At 42.1% G+C, this 27764-nt stretch overlaps 1 protein-coding gene across 2 annotated transcripts; it reads left to right on the top strand.

Annotated features, from left to right (window-relative positions):
* The first annotated feature begins 663 nt into the window (after positions 1 to 663).
* On the top strand, positions 664 to 27044 carry GPR137B (G protein-coupled receptor 137B). 2 transcript variants are annotated; one of them, XM_050316255.1, is made up of 7 exons: positions 664 to 1170; positions 9771 to 9820; positions 15672 to 15894; positions 19659 to 19812; positions 21856 to 21980; positions 24775 to 24899; positions 26446 to 27044. In XM_050316255.1, exons 1-7 carry the CDS (start codon positions 802 to 804, stop codon positions 26612 to 26614), a joined length of 1215 nt encoding a protein of 404 aa, XP_050172212.1. In that variant the 5' UTR covers positions 664 to 801; the 3' UTR covers positions 26615 to 27044. The 2 variants fall into 2 exon arrangements, with proteins under 2 accessions (XP_050172212.1, XP_050172211.1); XM_050316254.1 differs by having other exon boundaries at positions 26435 to 27044.
* Positions 27045 to 27764: the final 720 nt, after the last annotated feature.

Genomic DNA, 27764 nt, shown 5'->3' with positions numbered 1-27764 from the left:
GAGATGGTACAAATAACAACCAAGAAGAAAAGAACCTGTAGCTGCATGTATGCTTTGGTGAATTTGGGTATTAAGGGGGTTTTATTTGTTCCTGTATATGCTGTTTGGAAGCCCTGATGTGCCTTTTCTCCCATTTCAGTGAAATGTCTTATGTTACAAGAAAAAGAAGAAACTGAATGTGTTAGATTTGCCTGCAAATTGTGTGTTTCTTTATAAACACAAAGGTTTCTGCAATGCTGAGCTGAATTGTTACAGCTTACTAGAGCAGATTGAATTTCATGAATACTTGAAGGTGCTTAAAATGATTTCTAACAAAATGCAGCAAAATGAAGTACTTGTTAAACAGGAAACAAAACAAAACAAAACCAAAAAAATCCTACAAAGATATGATGTGGCTACCACTGGGAAAATGTCAGGTACTTGCTTCTTGTAGAAAATAGAACATTACTTAACTGATTTAAAATCCAGATAATTTTCCTTAGGAAGAAAATCAGCAGTAAGCTGTCCAGAGGCTGGCGAATTTCTTTGTTTCTTAAGGATGGTAAAGATTTGTGCAGAGACATCAGCAAAGAGCAGCTTTCTGAGCTGTTCCCTGCCAATTGCTGACAAAGGCAGTCCTAATGAATCATTCTGAATTGTGATCATGTGCTACCAGCCCACAGTGAGCTGCCAAAGAGGAAGTGCAGCTTGTTTTCTTTCATTTTCTTGATTCCTATGCTGTAGGAAGATGAAAGGAGAAGGAGGAGGAGGCAACAGCGGCAGCCAAACTTAATAAATAATTCTGACGATTCCTGATATCAAATGGAGGCCCCAGAGTGGGACCCACTGAAAAATGACACCCTTCCGCCGACCCTGACGCCAGCTGTCCCTCCGTATGTGAAGTTGGGCCTGACCATTGTATATACTGTTTTTTATTCACTGCTTTTTGTGTTCATCTACGTTCAGCTCTGGCTGGTCCTTCACTACAGGCACAAGAGGTTCAGTTACCAAACTGTCTTTCTGTTTCTGTGCTTGTTTTGGGCCTCTCTTAGGACAGTGCTCTTTTCATTTTACTTCAAAGACTTTGTTACAGCAAATTCTCTCAGCCCCTTCATCTTCTGGCTTCTCTATTGCTTCCCAGTCTGCCTCCAGTTTTTCACCCTGACCCTGATGAATCTTTACTTCACACAGGTAAGCAACAGATATTTGATTGATTAAATCTGACAGAATGGTAAAGCAGTATTTTGTAAGAATCGTGAGAATAATGTAATTTACAAATGTACCTTGGCAGTGCAAAAAGCAAATTTTGGTTATTTAGTTGTTTATTTTAACTTTTGGTCTATATGCAAGTGACCAGTGTTACAATGAAACTGGAGCCTAAAGTGATCATTGTAGGAATGGCAATTAATATACCTACTGTCTATAAAATGGATGTCATTTAATTTTAAGGTTGGGGAAAAAACGTATAGGAGAGCTTGAAAGCTTGGCACTCAAAATGCCATTCTATTATTATGCTTTATTTTTGTTGTTGTTATTAGACTTTATAAACCTCCTGGCTTACCAGACTTGATCTCTGTGTGCAGTCAGAATTGTTATTTCTAATTTTGCCAGCAACCCCCTCCACATCCTAGTTTTTCTTAAGTTAGCTAGCAGGTTTCTGAGTGAGATTTCTATGTGTGTCACAGTTAAAACTGTTGATCAAGTCCTACTGCGGACCCAAATTTCTATACTTATCAGTATTACAAACAGATTTGACTCTGGACGCCAATAAGTGCTGTGTGCTGTACAGAGATACACCCTCTATTTCAAGGACTCTCTGATGTAAAGGTAAATTAACTGTACAGGAAATAGTATCATAATTTCAGAAATAGCTCCTGGTAGAGTTTATCTGTGCCACTGACAGCTAAGGAGCCAGATGAGTTAGGCTGCACAGTGCTCCAGGTTGCTGCAGTTAGAATTGCTTGGAAATATTTATGGTGAGCTTGGGTATCTTGCACTGGGCTGCAGGGTGGGATATTGGCATGCTGAGGCAAAGAAAGACTGCTGGGCTTGCCTAAGGTTGCACAGGAAGGTTGCAGGAGGGCAGAGACTGGGTTCTCTATCTCCTTAATCCCACTGTAGTGCCTGGAGCAGGATGCCAAGCCCGCACCCAGATGACCCTCGTCAAAGTCCACTTTCTCAGTGCAGGAGCAGTTGGTCAGGAGAGCATTAGCCAGCCCTGGAGCACAACAGGCAGTGCTCAGGATGCTCTGGGAGTTACTGTGTGCCCCACTTGGAACCAGATTGGTACTGGGGTCTGGGTGTTTCTTTAGTCCCCATGGTGTTTAACAGTGCTCTGTAGTGATGACAGGCCTATCAGTTCTGAATAGCCTGTCTGGAGAGATGAGCTGCTTGTAAGACCTGCCATCCCAGAGCTGAAAAAGCAGCAATGTAAGCATGACAGCTGTAAGAAGATCACTTGAGTTGCAGAGGGTATTAAATACTTAGAACCACATGCACAGTTTTGTGCTTAGGTTTACTGCTCTGGATTCAGTGTCTGAAACACCTGCTAACTCACCCTGCTCCACTCCCTGGGACTTGAGATATATTAAGGGATTACAGGAACCTTTCATCTACACACTACTCAAATCCAGCTCAGGCATGTGGTGACCTTTGCTTTATCCCACAGCCATTGTGAGGGTTATTTGATAACTGCACAGTTTCCCAGGGCCAAACGTCCATCATCACACAGTCCGTCCCCATCATAGTGCCGGGACTAAGTCGTAGCCTTAAGTCAGATCCTTCCCTCAGACACACAGGTAGGGCTGCCGTGGAAGTTGGCAGGCAGAATGCAGCATCCTGGCTCTGGGCCAAGAGAAGCTGAGGCTGCGAGCACAGAGGGGGCACAGCAGTCTCTGCATTAGAGTGTCAGCATTCAGGAGGCTTAGTGTCGTGGGTAACATTCATTTTGTCTAAGGAAGACCTAAAAAGAGAGCACACAGAATGCACACGTATGTCCTTTCAACTTATTTTTAGCATTGCTGTCTGATAGTATTCAGGAAGCGCAAGGTTTTTTTTTCTGTTGGAAACAGAAAAAATGCTAAGGCAAATGTTCTGCCTTTGAGACAATTCCTGCTTTGTCAGCCTGAGTTTTCATGATCTTCCTCTGGGCCCCTCTGCAAAAGAGTGTAATAGTTACCTATCTTGAGGGCTGTTGCAAGTCTTTTGAAACAATATTTGCAAGGCACTTTCAGAGTCTGTGGTGTGCATCATAATCTTTAAATACCATAGGCCACTTTAGACAGGCATAAGATTAGTATTGTTGTTTGCTCCAGAGCTGGTTGCTGTCAGTGAAATCTCCTCTCAAATATCTCCCCAGATGAAAAAAAGCTTTAAGAAGTACAAACACAGCCATTGTATAAATATAATATGACACAGAATAAGTGCACATATTTTTAATTCACTGCTATTAATTCTTTACTTCTAACCATTAAAAGGTGGTTTGGCTTGAAATTCAGCATCTTGTATTTAATGTACATCTAGCTTTCCACAGTAGGCAAGCAAGAACTAGTGTGAAAGGGGTGGGGAGAGAAAATTTTGTTTTCAGTAATGGCTTATAACTTCACAGACCTGTTCAGAAACAACTTTTGTCCTTTTATTCTCTAGAAGGTGGGCAAGAAGGGTCTCTTTGCATGAAAACCTTGCTATTTCACTGGTGCTTAGCCAGAGGGAAAGAAGTGATCTGTGTATAGTATAGGGATAGAGGACTGGAAGAGACCCCATGAGTCTCTGGAATTTGCAGGTATTTATTATCTGCTCTACAGCACCCACCATTTCTATATGTAGCACTGATAGGGAAACTTTCAAACATAGATGTGAAAAGGAAAAACGTTATTAAAAAAATACTGCAAATCCTCCTGGCCAAACAAAAAAACTCATTTGGCAAGGGCCTGAGGGTATTTTTCAAAATAATAAGCACCTTTGAACTTGACAGAGAGTTAGCCACAGCTATTCTCTTTTTTTAATATGTATCCCAAAGCAATAGGGAAATTTTAACTGTGTTTTATGTGTAGCAAGACAAATAAGCCCTGATGATGTCAGCACAGTGGAGTTTTGTTCCCAGACTTGAGCATCAGCAGCCGCAGCAGAAGAAGCTGCAATGTGTTGAGGCAGGTTGCTAAAGCAGGGGACCTATAAGCAAAAGGGAAGTTAGAATCAAAATAGTTTTGACCCGGAACAAGGGATCTTTGGATTAAGAGCCCAGTTCAGGGTCCTTTGCTACAGTTTTCATTCTGCCCTACTTAGGGCAGAATAGAAAAGGTGCTGCAGATAAGGCTTATATAATATTAGTTCCTCTCAGAAATCCCATACTGGAGAAAATGAATGTGATTTCTAATGAAATAACTAAATATATTAGAATCTATTAATCCTCTGTCTGTATTCATTCTCTTCTAAAGAAAAAATAATAATGTGACCTATCCTCTCAAGAAGGTAGACCCTCTGTCTACTTGAAAATCATTAATCTTAATTGAAGATGAGATTCAGTGGCATCTCTGTAAAACAATAGCATGACAAGAGCAAGTAACTGCACTGTATCAAGCCACAGCAACTCCATGATCCTGATCCATCAGATAAGGAGCTGAAGTGTGAATTTCCACCTAGAGACACCAAAAATCCCATAGATATGTTTGCCTTACATGCGCAGCTTCCATGTGTCTATTTTGCTGCTTGATAACATATTTTCCATTTTAAAGTGGAAAAGACAGCGAAGATCCTACAACTTGGGCACTCTTTCATTTATCTTCCCTGCCCCTGCCAAGGGGAGACTGAGTTGAGTCCTCAGACTTTTCAGTTAGTGCTGTGGGCAAAAGAGTAAAGAGGCTCTGGGAAACAACATTAGTTGCCTTTTTTGGTGCATGTGAGGGGTGGGCAGAGAAGGACTTGCTTCACTTTGTCCTGTTTGCTCAGACTTTGCATTTCCCTGGGGAACAGAATACAAATGAAGCAGGAGGGAGGCTAGGATGAAGGGTTACAGACTCAAAGAACAAGGTCAGGGCCAAAGACCGTGAGCTATAGAGGACACTGAAAATCCCAGACCAGGCACAGCAAACAATTTGGTGAACTGTAGGTTTCATCATTAGGTTGGGAAATTCTCCAGGACCTAGAGAAAGTAGAGCTGAGCTAAAGAGGTGAGAGACTGTATGGGTGGAGAAGGGCTGGTAGGCAGATTTTACCTCTCCTTCCTCCTCCCTAACTATCTTCCCTTTTCTCTGGCATCCACATTGAGAAGCTTACCCTGCCTTCCAGGCAGAGCTGATAAAATCAGGGACTTTCAAATCAAGAGAAATTGTACAGAATAAGACAGTGCAGAGAGGAGCCGGCCATGCCAGAACTGCCTGGCAAGGTGGGGTAGAAATAACACAAGGCTTTCGGAGAGTTTACGTGTATCTTGGTGGAACTGGGGTACGTGTTAGCTCAGGGGGGAAAATTAAGGGAATTTTTCATACTCTAATTATTGAGGATAGCATTTCAAAAGTTCTCACCAGTGAGAGGACAGAGAGGGCTTTTTATTTAGGAGAAATATTTTGAGGGTTTTTAGTAGAAATAAACAAACCATATATTATAAAGCTTATTATTAATTTAAACATGCTTTAGATGTACATAGAACTACAGAGGAGTCTAACTACATATGGTAAAGCATGGGCAAACATATTTGCTTTAAAATGTTGTCCTTACTATTGTATCTACAGAAGACAAATAGCAACTGCAGACTGGCTGGCTGTCAGCATCTGACATGAAGAATGAGATCATTTGACTTGGAAAATAATTTGATAGGAAAGCTACACATGAAAATTTACTGTGGCTGTCAGCCCCACAATCATCCCTGTCCTTTTAGGACTATTTTTACCAATTTACAGAAGACTGAATGTGGTAGTGAGTCACGATGCCCAACTCTGTAAGCCTTACAAACTGTGTAGAGTTTAGAGAGCAGAGAGAAAACTTGCCTATTTTGGGAACTCTGAGCCAAATGAAAGAATGAACGTGGGAGAAAGAGAGAAAGGGGAAGGTGGGCCTTGTCCTGGAAGATACACAGCAGAAGAAAGGTATATGTATTGTTGATGAAGGGCTCTGGGCCTGCATGAGGTTGTAGCAGATTTTCAAGGCTCAAAGAGAAGTTTGCATGGCACATGAAAGAGGAAGAGTGGAACCATGTTGAAAGGAACTGGGAAGGAAAAGTATATGCTATGCTTCTTATAAGGTTTTTGAAAGGAGAAGTGTTAAATAAAGTTGAACCTCATTCCTGTGCAGAGGGCCAGCTTGAGGCATATGCAAGCACTTGTCACATACCTGAGGCCTTTTGGTAAGCTGAGCTGTGGTTCCTGTGAGTGTGACTTGATCAGCTAGCACTGGAGGTACAGTAGAGGTTTGTGCCAGCATCACTCCTGCTAAATCAGAGCATGGACCTAAAATTTCTTCGGGGAGATTTTCTTTTTCTTTTGGGAATATCTGGCTTGGCTTTGACACCAGTTTCATTGGTACTTGTACAGCCAAAGCGGCTCCTGATTGATGTTCATAACCATATGGAACCCCCATTAGCTGAAACAGCCTGGCCCTGTCTGCTTACTCTTCTGCCCAGCAGCTCTGCAGAGCTCTCTGCAACTGAGCTGCTGATGGGCTCCCATGCCACCCCCACTGCTGGGACCTGGTAAAATGCCTTTGAGGTCAGCTGTTTACATCAGTTCCTGCAATGGGAATTTTTTCAGGCTGTATGAAGAGCTTTCTGGAGTCCTTTTGAACTGCTGCAGTTTTCTATGCCAGACATATACCTCAGGGGAGTGGAGGAGGGAGTGTGAGAATCTCATTTGAGGTTTCCAATCCTTTGGCAAAAACAAGGAGTCAAAACAGGATATTTCTCCTTCAAAGAACAAGCAAAGGGGAAAGACTTTTAAGAAGAAAAAGTAACCCTTTAGACATTAGCAAATTAGCAAGTATTTTTACTGAGTTTTCCGTGTTGCTGCTCATCTTTGGGCTCTCTGAAAGATTGCTTTAAAAGAGCCTGCCTTCTGCTTGCTGTTTAATCTATTCTTAGGAATAGTCTGGTTTGCTCTGGTTTGCTGGAAGACTTGCTTATATGACTCAGATATTGACTAGAAGCTTTCTCAACACTGCTGTGGGGAGGGGCCATTGAGCAACCAGTCTCTTGAGCTAAATGCCTGTTAAAAGAAAAAGCTGCACCCACGCACGTAAGGTATATTGAGATCAGCTTCTGACATCCCTACTCCCACTGAGCAGCCCTTTAATCTCTGACAATCACACTGCTTCCAGCAAGGCTACTCATGAACTAAGGCCATATCAGTGTTTAATCAAAGGTGGCAGAACTTGGTTGCCTGTGTTTCTGCCTAGCAGTGAATTGGTCAGAATTGTCCATACTGTAGCTTTGATTCTGTACAACATTTGCTGTACAGTGCTTATTTTCTTTCTTAATGGTCATTTTGCTCTGATAAAATTCTGAATATTTATGGCTGACATGTCCACCAAATGTAAAATCACAGTAACAGCTGTTTCGGTGATCTTGAATCTGGAGATCCTGATAGATCTGCAGCAGGGGCATCATGTTTGGTTTTAGCTAAGTTATCCATGGAGATTTTGCTGGGTAGTGCAGTCTTGGATAGGTTTATGTGACAGGACTGCTCTGTGACGTTACAGGGATGAGTGGATCATTTCTGGGGAAACCCAGGAGATGGTATTTAGAAACTTGAAATTTTCTGTGTTTTTTGAACTCAGAACAACGCATTACCTACTGGAAATTTCTTGACCCTTGCAGTTTTTTGCAGAGGCTCTGAACTCTTCTGTTCAGTGCAACTCCTGAAAGCTGTCAAAATTAACGGTACAATATATGTGAGTAAGTGCTACTCACAACAGGTGAGGATTGTGGAATGGCCCTAGAGACAAGTTTTACTTGTTTAGTTTCATTGAGGTCAGGGATCTGTTCCCTCCTGCTTTCTCACAGTTTCTTCCAGAATAGGCAGGGTAGGCAGTAAGTCTTGTACAAAACTATGTGGAAAGTGTTTTGAACCACATCTTCTCTAAAAGTGATAGCTACTCTTTATGCACAGCAAAAATGCAGAACATTCACAAGGCTCTTGTACCTCTCCTTTCAATAGCAGGAGAGGTAAAACAACATAAACCAACATAAAACTTCCTGAACTCCTATGAGATTTCATGACCCAGGAATTTGGAGAAAGAATCACAGAAATCTTCGGTAAGGGATACTGCCAGATCTATTTGAAAACAGTATCAAAGGTTGAAGAATATTTTTAGAGATATTTTTTTTCCCCAAGTTTTCAATTTTATTCTCAGCCTGCTGAAAAGCTCAGTGTTCTCTGCTGCTTCAGCTAGTGCTAAGCAGGCTGATGCGTCACAAAAGAAATTTCCATGTCAAGGCAGCTGTTTATGGTGAATAGAAGTTAAATGACAAGTTGTTCCAGGAGCACTGGAACAAGTGGAGCCTGATTTTCTCCAGATCTATGTCTCATGATTGACTTTGTTTCCATAACTGGAGCATTTCTTACAATATTTTGCTATGCAGACTCATATTGGGTGGTGTGTGGAATCATTATGCAGGGCTCTCCTCACTGAGATCACAAATCAGATGCATTTTTAGTCTCTTCTTTCTGTAGAGTGACTAATTTTTTAGGAGGGTGATAAAGGATCATGCCTTTGATACTTCAAGTATTTTCCTATCAATTCTCTGACAAGAGTATTTTAAGACTAGTAAAGGACCGATAAACAGATTGACAGGCAGACACACGCCTACACGTACATTGTGATCATGTAAATCCTGTTTCCTTGGGAAAGCATGATAATCATAGCAAATATTATGCGAAAGTTACTAAAGGGCATGCAAAACCAAGTTAAATGAATAAGGCAGGATAACTTGAGGAGAAAATGATTAGGAAACAACACAGAATAAGTCACACAGCATGGAGGTTTTGTAATACTAGCAACCAGTGTGCTTTGTTATTGGTTTAAATGAACATTTGTGAGCTGAGTTTGTTTGGAAACCATGTTAGCTTGTAAAAAAAAGTGGTGATGCTTTCCTCTAATTTTTTAATAATCTAGATATAAAATATGGTAATATATTTTTGTCTAATTTCTGATGGTGGTTAAACACCTGTGACTGATATTACCTAGCTACAGAAAATGTGTCAGTATTTTGTCTTTCCTGTTGCATCAAGCTGATTGCTGGGCCCGGGCTATCTCTATAAAAGCACTATATTGTTGCATGGTGAAGAGGCAGTCAACAGAAGCCAAATAGAACCTTGAAGTGAAATAATGAGTTTGGTTCTTGATGGCATCTTTTTGGTAACTGAGATGGATACAAACTTCGGGCCAGGGTACTATGATGGGCTCTACATGGGAACAGAGCATTGGACCTGGTATGAGTTGGTCTGTGTGAGAGACATGGACTGTTAGGTCATGTAAGAGCCTATAATAATTTGCCTCTATGATTTTATTGGCATTGATGCTCTTGTGAATACTGGTATAAAGGATCTTATTCCTAAGCCAGAATAAGTGAAAATAATAGTGCAGATAATTTGTACACAAGTACATCATGAACACTTGCTGAGTGGTTTTAATACTTTACTTAGAGTTTGCCTGCCATGGGCAAGCGATCCGTGCAAATCTGTTGTGTAATGAAACCTGTCATTACATTTTTTGTGACCTGTGAGACACGATTTCTGTGGATCACAATGTCTTTCTCTACTGACATATAAGATATGTTTGATGCAATATTTTTTGTTTTACAGGTGATTTTCAAAGCAAAGTCAAAATATTCCCCAGAGCTACTGAAATACAGGTAAGAACTATGCAAGCATTTAATGTGGCACAGAAGAGTAGCCAAGCACTTTGAGAAATGATACAACTTTTCTAATTTGTGGCACTCATATCTCAGCTATTCATATTTATATACCAATGTTTTACAATGACGGTTCTGGGGTCAGCTTCTTCCTATGACATTTGGAAGACTGTCCTTTCCCAACACAAGGACCATTTTAGATAGTCACATATTTCAAAGGCAAATATTTCAAATACAAGCAGAAAGCTCCCACCCTGTCAATTTGTTTACAGGTTCTTAACATTTATATTGCTAGGTAAATTCAGATCCAGGGCTTTGGTAAAAGAAGCAAAATGATGTGGGTTTTTTTGACAGGAATGAGTATGTTTTGTGAGTATGTTTTAACATGTGGTGAGGTCAGTGGTAATAAGAGACAGAAGTTTTGGGAAGATGAAAGAAGGATTGTGAAGGGAAAGAGCTGGAGAGAATGGATTCAAATTGATGGTGTGTTTGGAAGCTCACACATAACCTCCCCTGACTCCATATAGCTGAGGTTATGATAGCTTTGCATTTAGATGGGGAGATTTGTTTGACATCTTGTTGAGCAGGAGGAACTCCCAGGAAGTACTTGAAAGTACACCAAATGTCCAGAAAGCTAAGGAAGAGCTCAATAAATTAATGTTTATTTGTGGAAATGCTTAAAAACCTCAGTTGGGCAATGTTGTTTAGACAGAGGGGACAGAGAGAGGTTGTCTCCATTCTAAAGAAAGAATTTACAATATGCATTCAGGATAGGAAAACAGAATAATTTGAAATAGAAATCTGACTTGTTACTTGCTGACTGTTAGGAGGACATAAGTACTGTATCAACAGGGCAAATATTAACATTGTCCTTGCCCTAGAAAGTTTGTCTTCCGATTGGTTTTGATACAGCTCGAGGGGCAATTGTCTGGAGCAAATACTTCAGGAACCATGTCTGGTATAATGGCAGTACAAGCGAGAACAGGCATGGAGTGGGCTGTGCTTGATCTGGTGAGGGCATGGGACATGCAGGATGTGACGGCTGCCTCAGGAGTGTGTACTTCAGGCTGAACCGCAGCTTTGAAACCCCCTTTGCACTCTGGTTTCTGTGGGCAGGAAATTCAGGAGTATGGGCTGGAAGACAAGCACAGCACACTCCAGGCATGTCTCCAGCCAGCCCCCAGTGCAAGTGTGCCTGACCCTGATGGTGCACACAGGCAAGAGAAACAGAGGATCACTTTGCAGAAAGCCTGGTCTGCAGGTCAGGGTGATACAAGACTGTGCAGACATGTTTCTGGATGGGGTGAGAGCTTGAAGCTTTGAACCTCATCTGTTACCAGTATTTGTGTCAAGGCTTTATTTCTAAAAGCTGCTTGAAAATGTCTTTCTTGAGGCAAAGGGAGCTTGTGATATTTAGTCAATGCCTGTGAAGTGACATTAGCACCTGCATGTAGCTCTTGGAGTGTTTCCATTCCTAAATATTTATTATGTATTGTGACTGGAATTACTCATACACGCTCCCCACAATAGCTGCGTGTCCACCCTGACTCTTGCCTACTGCATTTCTCATACAGATCACTCTTGGATATGGTATAGTTTTTTCTTTCTTATTCAGCTCTGTTGGTAAAGGTTTTCAGTTGTATTTTATTTTAATATCTAGATCTCTTAGCATGAATGTCTAAAAGAGCCACATAAATAAAGCTGACCTGGCTTCCTGTCTTATACTGGGCAATTGAAGGGGTGTAAGACGTGCACACCCACAGCTGAGGTCCTGAATCTTAATTGTAATAGGCTAGTGAAAGATGACAGACTCACAGAGTGGTTTGGGTTGGAAGGGACCTTTAAAGGTCATCTAGTCCAACACCTGCCCCTTGGACAGGGAAATCTTTCATTAGATCAGGTTGCTCAAATCCTGAGGTAGAAATGGGTGATGGATCATAGAAAGATCTGAGGCCTACAGACAGGTCTGTAGTCTGCACTTACTGAATCTGATTTTTTTCGTTACTGAATGTTCACTCTTTGATTTCCCCTACCCCCTCCCATTTTCTTTAATAAGTGTCGGACTTTATTGCCTGGTATTGGCATTTTTGCAATAGATAATGGCAACACAAATGGGACAATGCAAGATCTATGTATTGACACAGGTCTCGGAAATCAGAAATACTTTAGCTATCAAAAAAAAAAAAAAAAAAAAAAAAAAAATTTGATAAAATCCTTTCAGGGATCCAGAATCTTAAGCAAACTTTACTCATCACAGTCTTCATGATATTAGTAAAAGATCTCAAGGTAAAGTCAGGGTGCAACTCAACCTGATATTTAAACAGTACCTCTGCATGTCTTCCTGGGCTTGGATATTTCTTACTGTCACTGGGTTTGGATCAGGTTTGCTGTGCTATATGTGCATGTGCAAGCCTCAGACACTGCGTGGTTTTAGGAGAAACCAAATACAAAATGCAGTAATTTCAAACAGATTTTCCTGTTAATCAAGGGAAATCTCGCTGCATTTATCTGAGTTTTGATTTTAAGCTCAAAGAAAAACTTATGGATGCCTCCAACCTGACACAGAAAGAACAGAACGCTCAGGCACATGCCTTCCCCAGCCAAACCAGATTACACACAGCTCCTTTAAAGGGACTAGTCCCAAAGTGGGGATTAGGCACAACAGGCTTTTGAACTTTTGCTTGCATTTGCACTGGTGCAATCTGGAAGCACCTCTCCTGTCCCGCTGTTTTGTTTTCTAAAAAAACTCCACATGCTTCTTCATGCCTTGTACGTGCCCTTGTAGTTGAGCTGTAAAGTTACTTTCTGCCTGTAATCTTCAGCTGCTGAGACCCTACAACTGCCCTGAGAGAGACACCCTGCATCTCCATCAGTGCTTATTCATAAGTTCAGCAACAATGCTTCTATTGTCAAATCAGGCAGCCAATTCCCCAGACACATCATGTTAATAAGGGGGCTGGAAGATCATTATGTGAAGAGCTGCTCAAGTGACTGGCCATGACAGCTCACCCTGGCACGTACAGGAGTGTGTGGACACGAGAGCATGACAGTGCTTTATTTTTTTACTAAACTCTGTCAAGGGGGAGCCTGGCCTGGAAACCTCTAAGCTCCTGATAGCTGCAAAACAGCTTGATGCTGCAAGCAGGCTTGCAGGCTGTTCTGCAGCAAGAGGTCCTTCTGACTACTTTGAGCAAAAAGAGAGTGTGTACTTACTCAAGTCCCACAAGCAAAACAGCATGTAAGAGCGTACCTTTCCTTGTAAGCCCAAATCCCCACCAGGGGAGTAGAGATGAGACTGTTAAATAACCTTTGGAAGGGGAAGGAAAGGGAGACACATGACCACTATTTAAAGACTTTTGAGATACTAAATAAAAGCTGTAAATGTGCCACCATTACAACTGGGAACTACATTCTCTGGAGGAAGCCACATAAGAGAGGAGTTTCAGGACTACAGTGCTTCCAGCATTAGACTATGAGGTTTTAAAAACTACATTCTCCAGCTGCTTATCCTAAAAACAGAACCCTGCCCTGGAAAGTTAAGAATGAGCACAAACTTCCCCCGAGAGGGAGTTTCCATGCCTGGCAAGGAAAAATCGTCATCCTTGCTCACTGCCAGATATAACTGTAAAGAAGGGCACTGATTCACAAGCAGCAGCTTTTGGGCTTTCAGTTCCCCTGTTAGACATTTAAAAGGTCTCAAAGATATACACCCTCCTTTCTTGCACTCTGAAGAGAAGCCAGTTACGCTTCAGTTTTGTAGCTGCACTGATGCTAAACCAAAAGAATCACAGAGTCAAGAATATGCTGAGTTGGAAGGGATCCACAAGGATCATCAAGTACAACCCTTAGACCTGCACAGGCCCAGCCCCCAGAGTCACACAGTGTTCCTGAGAGTATCATCCAAACGCTTCTTGAAATCTGTCAGGCCTGATGCTGTAACCACTTCTTTGGGGAGCCTTTTCCAGTGCCCATATCCAACCTAAACCTCTCCTGGCACAACGGCATGCCAGAGAAGAGATCAGTGCCTGCCTCTTTGCTTCCCCTCACAAGGAAGTTGTAGACTACAATGAGGTGTCCCCTCAGTCTCCTCTTCTTTTTGGTTGAACAGACCAAGAGACCTCAGCCACTCCTCATACAGCTTCCCCTCAAGGCCCTTCACCATCTTTGTTGCCCTCCTTTGGACACTCTCTAACAGCTTAATATCTTTCTTATATTGTGGTGCCCAAAACTGCACACAATATTCCAGGTGAGGCCACCCCAGTGCAGAGCAGACTGGGACAATCCCCTCACTCAGCTGACTGGGGATGCTTTGCGTGGTGCCCCCAGGACACAGTTGGCTCTCCTGGCTGCCAGGGCACTGCTGACTCATATTCCACTTGCCATCGACCAGGACTCCTAGATCCCTTTCCGTGACACTGCTTTCCTGATCTGTATATACATCCAGGGTTGTCCCTTCCCAGGTGCAGAATCCAGCACTTTCCCTTGTTCAGCTTCATGTGGTTGGTGATTGCTCAATCCTCTAATTTGCTGAGGTCTTTCTGCAAGACCTCCCTGCCTTCCAGGTAGTCAACAGCCCCTCCAAGTTTTGTGTCATCTGCAAACTTGCTTAGTATCCCCTCCAGTCCCACATCCCAGTCATTTATGAAGATGTCAAAGAGCACAGGGCCTGTGGAACACCACTAGTGATTATGAATGAAAAGAATATGAATGTGTGAAAGAAAAAGATGCCCACTGGATAAAGTATTTTTAAGCAATCGGAACTGGATTCCTCAGGGACAATCTGTATATTTGCTCTCAGCCAAATTCCAAGTTCCCAGCAGGCATGAAAAGCTGTGGCCAAAACCTCTTGTTCAGTGACTGCAGATTATGAACCTTATCAGTAATTGCCTTGGTCAGCAATGATAATGAAGTCAGCAAATACCTGAGATGGAAACATGCCTTTCTTTTTTTTTTTTTTAAGTGCAAAGCTCCCCAGCCTGTGTAGGAGTAAAGAGGAATTTAAAGCAGTTTTGCTGGAGTATGTGGTATACTTGTATTGCTGGTATCAGTGCTGGGTAGGTGGGAAAAAAAACAGATGGAGAAAATCAGTCCAAATCCTGGGCTTATGTTTGCCATATTTCTGTTCCAGCTCTACTTTTGTGGTTGTGGAAATGGACCTTTCTCCTGGTAGTGATGGCAAAATGCCAACCCAGAATCAATATACAGAGTTAAATTCATTTATGTCTCTTTCAAGAAGCTGACTGTGACCAAATTATTTAGAAAAAGGGAGGACAGAGAGAGATGCTGGGGAACCAGTAACTCAGAGGTTTTTCCTGCTGTTAGACACTTCTCTAATTTAATATGAAATCTGATGGCAAACATCAGCAGTCAGTGATTCTTCTCATGGCAGCAGTGGTGTAGTAAATCCAATACATGGTCAAAACCAGTCCTTTCCATGTAATTCAACCTTTTGAAAGGTTTCTCCTGGCAGCGAGTAGCCAGGCAGCTTATGCTGTATATGAAGTGCACACTCTCAGAAATTACATGTGTATTTAAAGCAGTTTTTAACAACCGTGCTGTTGTGTTTCTGCTGCAAACAGTCTTCCATGGTTTCCTGCTTGATACTAGTTTTTTTGTTTTTTTTTTTTTTTACTTACAGCTTGTTGTGTAACTGTAAAAACAGGTTTGAAATGAGCTAGGTTAATCTCTCCAGCAATCTGGAGCACTTTGATTTGAGCTCAGGCAGCTGGTTACTCTGTCATCTGTGGCAGCCCAACACATGCAGATTTCATTGCTCAGAGTGCAACTTTTGTCTCATGACTGACACTTGCTGAACAATGACACTAAAATTGTTTTCTCCTCGCTCTCCCAGGTTGCCCCTCTACCTGGCTTCTCTTTTCATAAGCCTCCTCTTCCTCTTGGTGAATTTAACATGTGCAGTATTGGTGAGGACACAGAATTCAGAGAGGAAAGTCATTGTCTCTGTCCGGGTGGCAATTAATGACACGTTGTTTGTGCTGTGTGCTGTTTCACTCTCCATCTGCCTGTATAAGATCTCCAAGATGTCTTTAGCCAACATTTACTTGGAGTCCAAGGTAAGGTACATTTTCAGTTCTTTTCAAGTACCTTCTGAGAGACAAGGACAATGTGACATAAAACCACACAGTCCTTTAGATTCCCTGAGAACTGGAGGCCTTAAACTTCCCAGCTTGCACTTGGCTGGCCATCCTGTTCAATATATGAGTGAAATACTAAGTGGTATCAAGGCAGCTTTTGGCTAGCACTAGAAATCCCAAATATTTCTGAGGCAGAGTTTGTAGAACTTACTGGCTGGAGTATCTCACAGTTCTTTTTCAAGTGGATACTGCTTTCTCCAGGTCCCTGTCTGAAGACCAGTTTATTTCAGTATTGCTAAATAGAAGTGGTCTATACTTTGGGACCCTTCAGCTTGTCAAATCGTTGATTAAGTTAACTTTTTAGGGTAGCAGCATGCTGAAGATAAGCCAGAGAAATATTCATTTCCCTTTATACATTTGTGTATTGTCCTATGAATATGTCCTGTTTTAAAAGACTTAATACATTATAATTTAGTCAACTGGGGAGAAGGGGTAAGAAGTTTCTGCTACTATTTACAGAACACTGTTTAAAGAAATGTTAGTTTTACAGCTTTGAACACATTTGGTGGTCAAGGAGCTGGGTGGGATCACATGAGCATGCAGGGTTTATTAGATAATCAGTGAAGATGTTTTGTATCTAAAAATAATGAAACAGGGCTTTCAAAGGTCCTTGCATTTGCAGTAGACAGTTAAATCTTAAATTATTAGTTTAGCTAATTGCCATTACCACAGCGAACCTTTAAAAATGTAAGCTTCAGCTGTTATTTAGAAAATCTGATAATAAAATTCCTCTCTCCATTTACTTAATCCGATGAAATAAGTACATTTCCTGTTTAATCAAATCTGGCCGTACTGCACAACAACTGAAAGTTCAGGGCTGAACAGAAGATTTAAAAACACGGCTTAGTTTGTTTTGTTTCTTTCAAACCTGTCATTTGCTGACCAAAGGGCACGGGCAATGGATTATTTTTACTAGTAAGAAGAGTTTTTCTGCTCCTGCAAGTCACAGAAATATAAATCTCTGTAAAAAAGCAGCGTTAACCAAAGGGAGGCTTTGGTAGACTACTTTGTTCCATTTCCTCCTGCGGGAAACCCAACCTCCTTTACTTCAAGCTATTTCACAAAACCCAAACAAAATCTAATATTATTGCAGAGAGGAAAGGACAGAATACTCAGCTGATAAAAGTTTGAATGTGGAAATGAAAATCAAGAGAGTGCTTTGCTCCTTTCTGCTGACCTGGAATGGGAGTTCCTCTGGGGATTTCCAGGAGGGTTTGACTGCATGTACTTTAGGGATACAGATGGCTGGAACTCTTATTGAAAAACATCCTGCTTTTATCTGCTACTGCTATGCCGAAAAACTTGCTAAAGAAGAAAAATCCATTCTCTACAGTGATAAGACAGAAATAATGTTGGAGATAAGGCACGCTCTGTGGTGCACGAAGATAGGCATTGGTACTGACGGCCTTTTATTTGCGTCTCCCATCTGCTGGCATGCACCATCTGACCACATGTGAAAAACACATCCATCGCTGTCGCCTGGCATAGGGGACCATTCTGGTTCTCTGTGCCAAGGCTATGCCAGCACCAAGGAGGTGCACAGCCCTGCCCTTAGGTGCTGACCTGGGCCAGTTCTGTGCTGGCCAAAAGCATTCTGTTGTGGGACATGATACCAGCTTGGGGCTCCCCCTCTTTTCTGCAGGGACCTGGGGCTGAAAAAGGATTCCTTTGGTTTTACTTTTCACTCCTGCACTCTTTCTTCCCCAGTCCACTAAGTATATTTGACTGGCAGCAAAACCAGGACACTTTTATCCCCTTTTTTGTATTTGGTGGGATGGAAGTTTGGTAAATCCCTAGCACATTTAACTATTAACTAATAAAGCATGACAACTATGTAGGGAAATCTCTACAGGGAAATACTGACCCCGTTCTGCTCTTTGCTTCTGCTATCCCCAGTCTGTAAATGCCACTGACTGGGATATGGTATGTGCCAGTCAGCAGCTTCTCTCTGCTCTCTCACCCTCCGTTTCCATGACAGCATCACTGACTTGTTAGTGTCGAAGGAGAACAGAGAAGTGCCTAGCAAACATTTCCTCTTTGAGGCATTTCCGGCTTTCTGGTCTTGCCACAGCTTTCACTGCTGTCTGGCTTCAGGATCTGGCTTCAATTCCTGTGTAGCAGCAGCCTCTTGGCTCACTCCTGTCATGGCTGCAGGTTGTGGCCTGGTGAGAGCTGATGGTTCCAGCATGTTGTAAGCAGGAATTCAGAGACACTGGCTGCACTGGGGATTCTGTAATACTTCTGAGCCTGACTGTTTCCTGAATTAATACTATTTTGTTGGGAAAACAGGCAAGCTAGTTTTATGCAAGCTTTTCTGATTAATCCCTGAGCTACTCTTAACTTACACTCATTGGGGAGTGCAGACTGAGGAACTGGGTTAACAGAGCCGCAGGGACAATAGCTAGCAGCATGGGTGAGCAGCAATGGAGCCCTGGTAGTCTCTCAAAGGTCAGGAATTCAGGACATGGTGGCTTTGTGACTTTCCCTGTTCTTCTATGTCTGATCTACCGAAGTGCTACAGCACTTTGGACCTTTGCTCCTTGGCTGCAAACCTGGAAGCAGAATGTGTGAGCAGACTTTGCAGTCTCCAGCACTGGTATAAATAATACTGTGGTGGGAGGAGCAACTTCCCTCTTGGCCTGTCTCTCTCACAGAAATGAGAGGAGCCTGTCCTCCTTGTGTGGGTGTCTGCCAGGAGAAGGAGAGGGCAGGGCTAGTGAAGCAAATGACTGCAAGGGAACTTGCCTCTAAAAGCACACAGAGCTTTAACCCATCTTTTCTCCTCTGGCTGTGAAAAGCACTATTCCAGAGCCAACTGCAAAAACTTTGAGCTTCTTTCAAAGCCAGTACATCTGCCTGCCTCTGTGATTAGACTCACACAGATTCCTGTAGCCATGGCTCCTGGATTCCTGCCTTTCTTCCTGCTAAGACTGCCGTGCTGGTTTCTCAACCCCAGGCAGTGACCCTCCCCGCATGACACAGTGGTCAGCCATCTCACTTACCCCTCTCACTGGATTAGGCTCTTTCCCCTGCTCAGTCCAGTTTTCTCTCTAGGGCTTAGGAACTGTTGTGATTTCACAGTTGTAGTCCCATCCCTGCCCTTGTGCCCAAGCTGCCACTGAGACTGCCCTGCCATGGTCACTGCCCACAGGCCGTGCTTCCACTCTGTCTGTCCCCTCTGTGTTGACATTAGCTAAGGCAGGATGTTCTGTTCCTGTCCGTGCTGTGTTTAACTGCTGACTGCTACAACCTGCTCTGCACTTAGGAAAGAGGAGCAGAGCAAGCAGTTGTAAAAAGATGCAAGGTTGCATCATGTTAGCTAGGCAGCATCTGATACAGGGTGCTCTGTAGCTAGTGCAGACCTGAAGGCTGAATTCTCTCACTCCACCTGATAGCAAGTGTGGTTCTTATGTGTTTTCATGGCTCTGAAAATAGCACTTGTTCATTAAATTGTGGTCATTAGTCACAGCCCATTTTGCTAAGGGCTGGAACTGCTACCACTGCCTGGAAAGCACTGTACCGACAAAATACAGGAATGTACATAGTATAGGATATACTGGCCAAACAAGGAAAGGAAAAAGTCAGATGCATTACACAGTGTGACAACCCTCGAAGTCCATGGAAAGCAATGTTGTTTCTCAGCTTCTCTTATGGATAATAACCTGTGTTTAAATCTCTTCCAGGGCTCCTCTGTCTGTCAGGTGACAAGTATAGGAGTGACTGTTATACTACTTTATACCTCACGAGCCTGTTACAACTTGTTCATCCTATCGTTTTCCCAAACCAAGAAAGTCAACTCCTTTGACTATGATTGGTACAATGTATCAGATCAGGCAAGTATGAAAATATTTGCTAATGAGAAAATCTCATTCTGTATGTGATGTTTGATTTCTTAAGTGCTGTGACAAGAGGAATAAATATATTCAGGTCCTATTATTTTTTCTTTTATTCAATGCCCTAAGATTATTTTGCTACAGAAATGCAAATTTCTGGTGATTTTGGTATAAGGAGAACAAAACCTCCAACTCAGTGCTGAAAAGGAAGGAAGTAATGACCAGCCAAATAATTTTTTTAAATCATTTTTTTATTTACCTTGATCTTATTATCAAAAGAAAAAGAAACCTTTATTAAAAAAGACAGGTATTTTGTCCATTATTTCTGCTTGAAGCAGCAGAGAAATAGTACTTAATTCCAGTGAAATGCTCGGTTTTGAAATTATCATTCAAACCTCCCATTGTCATCCAGGCTGTGGACCTATTTACCTTAATTCTGTCATTAGCATGATAATTTCTGTACTTTGAGGATAAGGCTAAGATTCTTCCTAACCTTTAATTGCAAGTGAGAATTTAAACTGAGGACTAACGGTGACAAAAGCACTAAAGGAAATAATGGGGTATTCTTTGTTGAATTTTATGAAATTTGGGCATCTAGCTCCTTTCTCTGCTTTGAAACATATCAAGGTCCCAGTATTTTTCCAGCTATGTCAAGGATAGGCAAAATGGCAGGCCTGGGTCTGGATCATGAGTATCTTTTCTTTGGCCTCAAAATCTCAGACACCTGATGTCTCCCCACTCTCTCAGCAAGCACCTGCAGATCAAAAGCAGCGTTCCCAGCCGTGCAAGGGCCTCATATTGCCAGGGTGGCCAAGCAAACCTGGAGCCATTAACAACTTTCTGTTAAGCAGGAGATAAAACTGTAATTAAGAAGTAGGTAAACAGTAGGATAGGATTGCCCAGGGGACCTCGTTATGAGTTAGCTGAGCGGGGTCTGTCAAGGGATCTCTAATCAGCCCTGCTGAGGTGTGGAGGAGGGCAGCTAGGAGCTGCCAGTCTGTGTAATTAAAATACACAGGTTTAGACAGAAGAGCACTGGGCTCTGACTTGTCTCCTGAATCAAACATTTTCCCTCTTGTTGAGGCCTGCAGTGTTGCTGCTGCTCCTGCTGACCCCTTGCAGGGGACAATTCTTGTGCTGACTCCTGCAGCCTGGAGTAAAGGGGCTGGAAATTCGTGGCCAGACTACTTGTCCCGTTTACCCGGTGGAGGCAGAGGTTGTTCATAGGGAGCTCAGTGGAATGCTTTAGGCCTTGGGCCACTACTATATGTCTTGAATATCTGTTCTGACTTGTGACATTAGAGCTGTATGAATTTTGGGGTAAATTATTTGAACTATATCTAAAGGGCCTGGAACGAAGGAGCAGGTACTCAATTTGGTACCAGAATCAAAAGTAACTTTTAAAATTATAGGCCAGTGTTTGTACTTTGGTATAGCCTCAGGTCACCGGTCAGAAACACCCTCTTCTCTTCTGTACAAAACACATGAAAGGACAGGATTTGCCCTCTGTGGCTATGGGGAATGGTGGAAATCTAGAGAGAAGATCAAAGCTAATGCTACAGTAACAGCAGGGTTATTCAAGCTTACAGTGCGCACCAATTTGAGGAGAGCCGAGCCTTTCATTTTCAAAAGCAATGCCCTTGAACATTGATTGTTCCTTTACTATTATTCCCAGCTGGAAAAGGACTGGAAAACTGGTTTCTCATTATTGGATTTGATTACTTAATCAAATAATTGGTCACTTGCTGGGCTTTTAGACTGGGAAGACCCCTGTATTAAAGTTTGATTTTGCTGAAGGAAAGATATGAGGAGGAAGAAAGGTGGAAGGAAAGGGAAGTCATGTACTCAAGATAGCATATTGATTTTTCTAGTATGCCTTTAATCATTAGCCAGGTTAATGTGACTCTACTGAGTGGAATCTCTGGCCGTGTTGTCAAGCATTTCAGCCACTTAAATACAAAACTTCATAAGAAAACACGTTGCCTCCTTTAAATGAGCTACCAACTTTATTTTTAAACACTTTTCTCTTTTACTTTTAAACAGGCAGATCTGAAATGTCAGCTGGGAGATGCAGGTTACATAGTATTTGGAGTGATCCTTTTCATCTGGGAGCTCTTGCCTACTTCCTTGGTTGTGTATTTCTTCCGTGTCCGAAACCCTACAAAAGATCTGGTAAGTGGAATTTGTGAGGGTATTTGTTAAAGTAATGTGCAGGTAAGTCTGGAGGGCTCGACTTCTGAAGGAGCTTTTGCTTCTTAACATTCTGATTTCTTTTTCAAAGTGTCCTTGGCAGAACAAAATCAACCCAAACTTCCTACTTCTTTATGCTAACTCCTCATGAAAGAAATCATCAGATTTACCAAGGAGGAAGGCAAGGTGTTTCTCAGGCATTTTACCTTAAAAATCAGGAACCTTCTTAAATGTAGGGACCTCTTTCCCTAAACTCAAAACTTTCTACAGCACTTTACTGGAGTCAGTGGAAAAAGAGTTTGTTATCCAAACTTGGGATGTGTCATCACATAGTGTGCTAACTGTTCAATGGTATGTGTGAAATAACAGATGGAGTTCTTTCAGCCATGGCATTGTTTCTAAGTCAAAGAGCAGTGGCCATAACAAGCACTTGGTGACTTGTTTGCCATTTCAGCAGAGCGGAGATTAAAGGTGTGAGTTGTAAGCATAATTCCCTGTAAGTATCCTTAAGTTAATATATGGACAAGCATCTTTTTATAGCTGTAGGCAACGTCTCCAGGTTAGCATAGGACATGCTGGTTGACAGGCACATGGGGAATACCAGCCCTGCACTAGGATGACTCAGGTAGTGTCTCTGTTTCTGTAGGTCAAGCCAAACCAAAGCTAATATTCCCAAAAAAAGATGTCAATGGTAAACACACAAGTAAGAGAAGCAAATAATAGAATAACTTTTTAGGCAAGGTGATGGGTTTTATTCTCACATAAACATTTCAGAGACAATGATGAAACCAAGCCAAACAAGAAAGTGATACCTGATGTTGCACTAAGAAACCCCAGGGACTCCAGTGTCCACCACCAAAAATACCTCAGCCCCACTTCTGCTTAGGACAGGACAACTGCCAAGACAAGAAATGTTTTTAAGTACAGTCCAGCGGTGCTGGTCTTCTAAAAAGTGACCACAGAGAGATCACATTTCATTTAAAATGAGTTTAGTAAGGCTAGATCTGGTGGACAAGTTTGGATAGTGTGGGGAGATCATAAGAGCATGAAAATAAGGGATGTGGTCTAATCATTCCTGTCAAAAAACTGATCCTATGAAGACTTGGAATCCTACTCAAATGAGAGTTCAAATGGAGTCTGACAGTACTCTCACAAGTCAAAGAGCACTGCAGTAAGACATATAACATTGTATTTTTGCATTGTGATTTGCAGAAAGCCTTAAATCTCCAGCTTCATACACAGTTCAGAAGAGGCAGTCAGTGATATCACTTCTTTTGTAGGTACCTTTTTTAGGGTAGACATTATCTGTCGTATGTCAGGTCATCTATAGATGTTTTTTCTGCATATGACAAGCATTAAGAGGAAAACCAGAAACAACGTTAGAATAAAAAAAAAAATTAAGAGACTGTAGCAAGGGGAAACTAAACTTCAGTGCAAGGATGCCACAAGAGGGAGACCAAGGACTGCAGGACTTTAGGCTAATGCGTTCAGGAGGCTGTTAACAACAGTTAAGTGTTAGCACTTGAAAATACTTAGTCAGAAAACATGGTGTTAGAATTAAAACAAACCCCTTTTAGTTAAAAAAACCCTTAACAACAACTTTGATTTAGTAAAAATCAAAATGTTCTTTATTTTTAATAAGGAAAAAATCCTGAGAAATAGTTGTTCTTGGGTTTTAGGTTTCATTCACGACTTCAGGAACAAAAAGTTTGAGTAGAGGCATCCCGAATTCAGCGTTGTTCAAATGTGAGGCTCCTTTTCACGGACTTTTATAGCCTGGAAAGAGCTGTCTGTCAGCTTTGGTGCTGCAGTGTGTGGCCCTTTGTCTTTCCCTACCTTCAGTCAGACAGGTGTTGGAAATGTGCACACGGCAGAGATGTACCTATCTTTACTTCATCTCCACCAAAGTTATTTAACATCTAAAATAAAGGAGGAGATTAATGCTCTCCTGCCTAAGGCCAGGGAGATGATGTTGTCCTGGCTCATCCACAGGTGCAGGGAACACTGTTTCCTAGGGATGGAAGCTGTGGATCAGTGGATAAGGCTCAGCTGGGTTCTTGATGTTCCTCTGCACTGTTTCCAGAATCAAACTGACCTTTAAAATTTTGTATATCTCCTGTTTTGAGTCATAGGGAAATAAAAGGAAAATGCTTTGTAAATAAAGCAGTTACATGTACACCCCTTTCCCTGTTTTGTTAAAGGACCTGATCTTGGATTTTGACCCTCACAGCACTATAGGGTAGATGCTAAAATTGTTCAGTGAGGTCCTAAGGGGCTTTTCAGGCAGGGTTTCACCAAGCAGGGTGCCAAGCTTCAAATCATCCATCCCTGAGGCACGGGACATAAGGCAGCAGGAGAGAGTGTGACCAATGTGGGAGGTAAAATCAAATCTCTTTTAAAATCAATTCCTTCAGCTTCTCAGCTGCTTCCCTACTGCTCACTTCAAGTCAGCTGGCTAAAAGCACAAAGTGCTAAAGGATGGACAGGAATTCAGCAGACAGATTAAATGCAGGCTGGAGAGTGGTTTCAGAAATGGGTCATGTGTTTAAAAAAGATATAAGGATAGGAAATGCTGTTGAGAGCAGTAGACTATCACTGTGCTGACAGAGATGAACAGAGAATGCAAAATTATTTCTATTGTCTACAGCAAATGTGAAATTGCCTGCTTTATTTTGGAAACCAGGAGGTAAAGTCTGCAGTGACTTCTTTTGGAAGACAAGCACCAAGAAGTTTATCTATCTGGTGCAAGTACTGACCGAGGTTTCCTTTCCCTCAGGCCAATGCAGGAATGGTCCCAAGCCATGGCTTCAGTCCCAGATCTTACTTCTTTGACAACCCTCGCAGATACGACAGCGATGACGATCTAGCGTGGAACATTGCGCCACAGGGGGCACAGGGCAGGTGAGATACAAGAGGGAACCGCTTGCTTCCCGAAACAGAAACTGGAGGAGGAACAACTCTGACACACTGCAAAAACACTGATGTAAATTGTCTAGCTGCAAGTGTTGCTTAAATCCCAGGGAGGGTGAGGGGAAGCAACTGGGGAGGTTGTAGTGGAAAAATAGCACTGAGTTGGGATCATTCACAAGAATGAAAATGGTTACGTAATTTAAGAATGGCAGGAGCATGCTGTGCTTTGAAAAATGCAGGTCATATCTTTGGGTTGCATGTTTCACCACCCTCTGTTTCTTCCAAAAGTGGCTTTTAAGAAGTGCCATTTACTCATTCAAGTGTGTGAGCAAGGCAGCCTAGAAAAACAGTTGCCTCCCTGCTCAGGGGGAGCAGGAAAGAGCTCAACAACACAAGGCAGTAGCTTGTAATGGTGGCAGTCAGAAGCCTCTCAACTTAGACTGCCCTGTGACATGACTAAATGTCTTGAGGGTTACCTGAAATGAAGGGAGCATTTGCTTTCCCATGTGCTGAAAGCTTAGGAAAATCCACCTAACTGCTGAAATCCCACACCACCCAGAGCTGGCATAAAAATTTAGTTTTCTCTGTGCAACTGGGAGCTTTAGGTAAGGATTCCCATCCAGAAAGGAGCAGTTCACACCAACGATAGCACCTAATTCAGAGAAGGAAAGGCACTTGCAGGACTGTCCTGTTCTGAAAGGAGGCTCAGGCACCTGCTGTTCCTGTATCTACACTGTGCTAGGAGTAGATTAGCTTAATCATTCATCTTAAAATGCCAACTAACTTGGCTTTAATATTGTAACCATAGGTTACATTACCCAGCTCTAGTTCTTGTCACTCATTCAGCTAAGACTGCTTGGTCACTGTCTCTGAGCCCAGACCATGGTTCAGTAAAGTTAAATACTCACTATTTATAGTTATCAATCATTCTACCCCTGCATTCATTAGTTTTTCACTTAGTAACTAAACCCACGGGGATGCTGGAGGTGGTGTTTGCCAACCTGGTCTCCAGCCTAGAGCTAGAGGCACCCTCTCCTCCCACACAGAGACATCAGGGAACCAGCCACACTGGTAACATGTACAGCTCCCAGTGGGAACCAAGCCAGCCACATACATACACTGTCTCACACTGCTCATGGGAGAAATGCCAGCATACCAGAGCTGCTAACCAGTCCCAGGCCCTTGGGCACGGACACAGGAGGTTTAGGGCTGTCACTGACAGGCCTCACAATGCCAGGGCTTGGCAGGGATGAGCAGCATCATTTCTGGGATTTTCAAGCACCTTCTGGAACAATGAGTCAGCAAGGAGAGGGTCTTTAGTGAACTGGGAGAATAATAAGTTGAGAACACTTGAGGCAAAATAATTAACGGATCAGAAAAATCAACAGCAGCCTGAACCCTTGCTTGGGGGTTTGTCTTACTTTTGTACTTCAGCATGAGAACCTCCTCTATGTGATTTGCATTTTTCCCACAGGTATCTACAGAACCACCCTGTCAGGCACTGATTCTTCTGTTTTCTTTTTAAGTTTCTCTCCAGACTACTACGACTGGAGCCATCAGAACAACAGCTTCATGGCTTACATAGGATCCCTCCAACACGATCCAGCACTGGACACAGACCGGCCAAGCCCTATATAACATCAATCAACTACAGCATTCCAGGACATTCCGATATTAAAACCAATATTCTGAAAAACAAAGCTTAGCAACTTTTCCTCAGCTTTTGGTTTTAAGAAGTATTCCTATGCACAGATAAATGAAGAACCTTGCCACGAGCTTTCCATAGTTCAAGGAGAAGTATAAGCTAATGATTTAAAGTTTGAAGACTGTTCCAGTTAATACCTTGTTCTAAGCCAGGGTGGTTTTGGCTTTGAATAGAGTTGTTAGGAAATATAATTTAATCATTTTTATGCTCATTTTAAAAGAGCAAATTTCATGAAGTTGAACGGCATAATTATTTTCTAAGTATTTTTATTTTTACACTGTGTATTAGGTTAGAAATATATGATTATGATGAATATACTGTAAACACGTGAATGGGTTTTTCAAATGCATGACAGTTGCAATTCTTACATGCACATAAAAGCCTGTAAGGAAAAAAATACAAACCCAATTAAATACTGTATTTTCAAGTTATCCCTATGTTCTCAGAGCGCAATTTACTCCTTGGATACCACTGCTTATTCAGTGGGGCATGATAGTTGGAGGCTAAGTCATCTGTACACTGCTTTCTTCTAAGAAAGTAGGAAAATTGTATCTTCTCAGCAGATCTAGGGACTGTCACAGAAGAGTAAAGATGGGCATGTGTTCCAAGTGGAGCACTGTGAACTGCAAAACAGGCTGAAAATGTCTCTGAAAAGATAAAGTTATGTGATCATCTCCCTTAATCAGATCTAGATATATTATGTAGAAGAGTAAGTCAAAGGCCTAGCCAGGGAGAGGAGTATATCGAACAGTATGTACCTGCTTAATTATTTATTAAGAACATGGGAAGTACAGTCTGGGAATAGAACAAGAGCCAGGAGTATGTAAAGCAAAGAAACCTCCAGTGCACCTTTCTACATAATGAGCAGAAGGTCAGCCTTGGATCTTCAGGGGTAATGTAGTGGGTTGTGGTGGAAATGCTGGATAAATACCATTCAAGGATGCACAATCTGCACAGAGAAAGCGTAGAAGTAATTATTACTACTCTAAGGCAAACAGAAACTCTGACTCTACTTCAGGTCTTTTTATTGTGCCCAGTGCTCGATGGTGAAGAACTCCGCATCCCCACTGACCTTCTCCTTCCCCATGTAAAACAAATACTGTAACTCAATCCATACATCTCTTGAGAAAAATGTATTACTAGAAGTAATC

This window comes from Myiozetetes cayanensis, unplaced genomic scaffold (genome assembly GCF_022539395.1).
Source record: "Myiozetetes cayanensis isolate MyiCay16 unplaced genomic scaffold, myiCay2020 scf2-11, whole genome shotgun sequence".
Lineage (NCBI taxonomy): Eukaryota > Metazoa > Chordata > Aves > Passeriformes > Tyrannidae > Myiozetetes > Myiozetetes cayanensis.
This window is presented reverse-complemented; position numbering and strand designations above follow the sequence as displayed.